Source organism: Thunnus maccoyii, chromosome 18 (assembly GCF_910596095.1).
Source record: "Thunnus maccoyii chromosome 18, fThuMac1.1, whole genome shotgun sequence".
In the NCBI taxonomy this organism is placed as follows: Eukaryota; Metazoa; Chordata; class Actinopteri; order Scombriformes; family Scombridae; genus Thunnus; species Thunnus maccoyii.
Genome location: NC_056550.1, coordinates 29,289,199 through 29,292,665, shown reverse-complemented (window position 1 = coordinate 29,292,665; position 3,467 = coordinate 29,289,199). Strand labels below are relative to the sequence as shown.

General features: G+C 45.1%; 1 protein-coding gene across 1 annotated transcript in view; it reads right to left on the bottom strand.

The window, feature by feature from the left end:
• Positions 1–1,030: 1,030 nt before the first annotated feature.
• ube2m (ubiquitin conjugating enzyme E2 M) overlaps positions 1,031–3,467 on the bottom strand; it is a 15,282-nt gene continuing 12,845 nt past the window's right edge. The window contains exon 6 of the mRNA XM_042394078.1: positions 1,031–2,742. Within this exon, the coding sequence (XP_042250012.1) occupies positions 2,602–2,742 (141 nt within the window). The 3' untranslated portion in view covers positions 1,031–2,601. The remainder of the gene's footprint in view (positions 2,743–3,467) is intronic.

Here is a 3,467-nt window from a genome sequence, read left to right as displayed (position 1 = left end):
TCAGCATCTAGTGGAACAGACTTCGCAGAAATGGAATATAATATTCCTAAGTATGTTTTAATTAGTGTTTAATCACCTGAAAGTCAGAATTGTTGTGTTTTTGATACCTTAGAATTATATCTGTAGCAGGTCCTCTTCCACGGAGCCACCATGTTGTACAGTAGCCCAGAACGGACGAACCAAACACTGGCTCTAGAGAGGAACTTTCATGAGTTTCATGAGTTTCATGCTTGGGGGGGATTTAGTGGCATCTCACCACTAGATGCCACTAAATCCTGCACACTGGTCCTTTGGACTGGGTCAAGTTATAAGACAGTAAATGATGTTGTCTTAAGTAAAAATCATGAGATAGTGAATCAAAATTTAGATAAAAAAAAAAAGTCATATTTACGCAATATGAAGTCGAATTATGATGATGTTCTCCAGATCTTCTTACCTTGAAAGTTCACCTTTCAACCTTTATAAATTTAATTCTTAATATTTTAATAAATAATTCTAGTTTTGTCATTTATTTTAGCCAGTTCTCACTTCATCACAAAAGTAAACTACTGATTTTATTACTGTACCTAAAATCCTAAAACTGAACTAAACTCACTTTCTAAACTTAACCTTGACACGTCGTCGTCCAGCAGACGTTAAACGAGGCACCGCGAGGACGACTTCAGGACATTTCTTGACTGGCGTCACTGCGACATTAAATGATGTGAATACAAAAGTTTTATTATGTTTAAATCTCAGATGAAGTTTGGTGTGTTTTGTGGTAAACGGACGTCACAATAATTATAATCATTCAAGTTCATATTTTATTTAACATAAATCATATTGCAGTCAATGTGAACAGCTGGGGTTTCAATATACACAATAGAATCGTAACATTTAAGCCCCTCCCCTCTGTGACCCCGCCCACAATGACCCTCCCATCCCCCCCAAATGAAAACAAAAAGACCCCCCCCCTTTCCTGTTAAACCCCGCCCCCCAATTTCTTTAAACAAACACGCGGACCCCCCCCCCCCCACATCAGCCCCGCCCATCTGGCACGACGCCCCGCCCCTCTGACGCTGAGTGTATTTATGTGTGTTTGTGTGTTCTAGCAGCAAACTCCAAACTGTTTGCCGTGTTCTTGTTGCTAAAATGACAAGATTAGCGAACAAAAACAAGCAAAAAAAAAAAAAAAAAAAAAAAATTCCCGCTCAACCCCGTTCAACTGTCACACCTGAGCAGCGTCATGTGACCTCCTGCAGACAGTTTCAACTTACTTTCAGAGTCGTATTTTGAGGAAAACTCGGTGTTGACATTTTGTTTTGAGGAACTTTTTAAGGCGCTTCTGCTCCACCCGTAGCTCCCACCCTGACTCATAGGCTCCTCCCACCACGACCCACAAGCTCCTCCTCCCAGCGTAGACTCCGTCACACCTCTAGCTGTGGAGTAAAAGAAGGCTGAAAACTCGACCTCTTGCTTTGGGATATTTTTTTAAGGCGCGTCTGCTCCCATCATCGCTCACAAGCTCCTCCTACTGTGACTTATAGGCCCCTCCCATTCTGATAAGCTCCTCCCCCATCAACTCACAAGCTCTTCCCTCCTACAGAGGCTGAAAACACTGCTTTCTTTGAGGAACTTTTTAAGGCGGTTCTGCTCCTATTGGGTCTAACAAGCCCCCCCCATTCTGACAGGCCCCTCCCACAAGTGCGGAGGTTGTTATGGCAACAGCTATGGAGTCACCGCAGGTTTTATGCTACAATTTATTTTTTTTAGCAAACAACCGCCGGGGGCAGTGACTTTCAGAAGTCTTGCCGTTACTATGAGGTTGCCAGGGCAACCAGCGCTAAGCCGCTGTAAGGTTGCCGGGGCAACCAGCTCTATAGCCGAAGATGCTCTGCACAAAAGTCCTGAGCGGACGGATCGAACGTGGTTTGTGAGTTTGGAGTTTGCTGCCGGCTGGCGTGTTCGTAACAAACAAACAGTGGTGAGCGGGAGGGGGCGTGTCCTTCTGACCACCTGACCGCCGGCAGGTGTCTTTGCCACACACGCTAAAAAAAAAAATAAAAACAAAAATCAAACAAAAACAAAAAAAATCATGTAGGTATCATCATCATCATCATCATCATCACCATCATCATCATCATCATCATCATCATCATCATCAGCGTTGTGGCGTTCACCAAATAATCGACTCATCAGAGCAACATTCACTGATCACCCAAACCTCCCCCCCCCCCCCCTCCCCCGTCCTCCATCTTCACCCTCGGCCACCGCTCGCCGTTGGCCATGTTTTCGAGTCCAGTCAGGTGTGTGTCGGCGTCCCCCGGTGGCGTGTAAACGGTAGAATTCTGCGTCTTGGAAGTAAAACAGAGAAATATGGGGGAGGAGGGGGAGAAAAGGGAGGAAGAGGGGAGAGGAGGGGAGGGGAGGGGGTGTTTCTTTGTCTTCTTCTTTTGTTTTAAAACAGAAAAGCGTCTTCTGGCGTGCTGCTTTCTGTCGCTGCTTCTGCCAACGAGCAGGACTGAGGAGTAACGGGGGGAGTGGGGAGGGGGGGGTGAGGAGGAGGAGGAGGAGGAGGAGGAGGTGAGGAGTGAGGGAGCTGGAGGATCATGGGACGCCGAGTTATTTAAGACACCTCTCGAAGTAGGTGGCGCCCACATAGCCGCCTCGCAGAGAGCGATGGACGTTCTGCTCAAAGAGCCGCCGGTTCGTCTGCAAAACCTCCGCTGCCTCCTTGTTCAAAGGATCCTCGGGGTTCGGCTCCTGTGGGGGGGGGGGGGATTAAACATTAATGTCTTATCAATAGATTAAAGGATCAATGAACTGGTGGAGCTGTAGAGCAACATGATGATGCACTAACACTTCATATAAGAGCCGTTTGACATTTGAAACCAGAGCTGCAACGATCAGCTGATCAATCATTTAGTTGTTAAATTAATCGCCAACTATTCTGATCATCGATCTGAATGAATGAATTGATTTTTTAAGGGAAAAAAAATGTGTAAATTCTCTGATTCCAGCTTCTTAAATGTGAATATTTTCTGATAAAGACATAAGACGACGTCATCTTGAGCTTCGGGAAACAATGATCAACATTTTTCACCATTTTATGGACTAAAGTCAGCTGCAGCGCTGTGTGTAACTCTGCTAACAAGTTAAAATCCACAATATTTAGGATTTTTAGCAGCCTGTAACAAACATTGTTTCCCATGAGTCCTAGAGGTTTGCAGGCTTCACGTCACGGCTCGACAGAGGAGACAAGTTCAGACATGTCTGTAATAACAGCTCAGATTACAGCTGCAAACAGCAACAATGATGCAGGAGGAGGCAGAGAGGAGCTTTATGGATGAAACCAAGTTACACTGAGGAGGCTGAACGTGATGAAAACTCTGTTTAACATAGTCAGTGTGGTTTTCTGTTATTTATTTCCTGTTCTGATGTCAGATGTTTAACATGGTCAAACATATGTATAAATGCTGCCTGCAAGT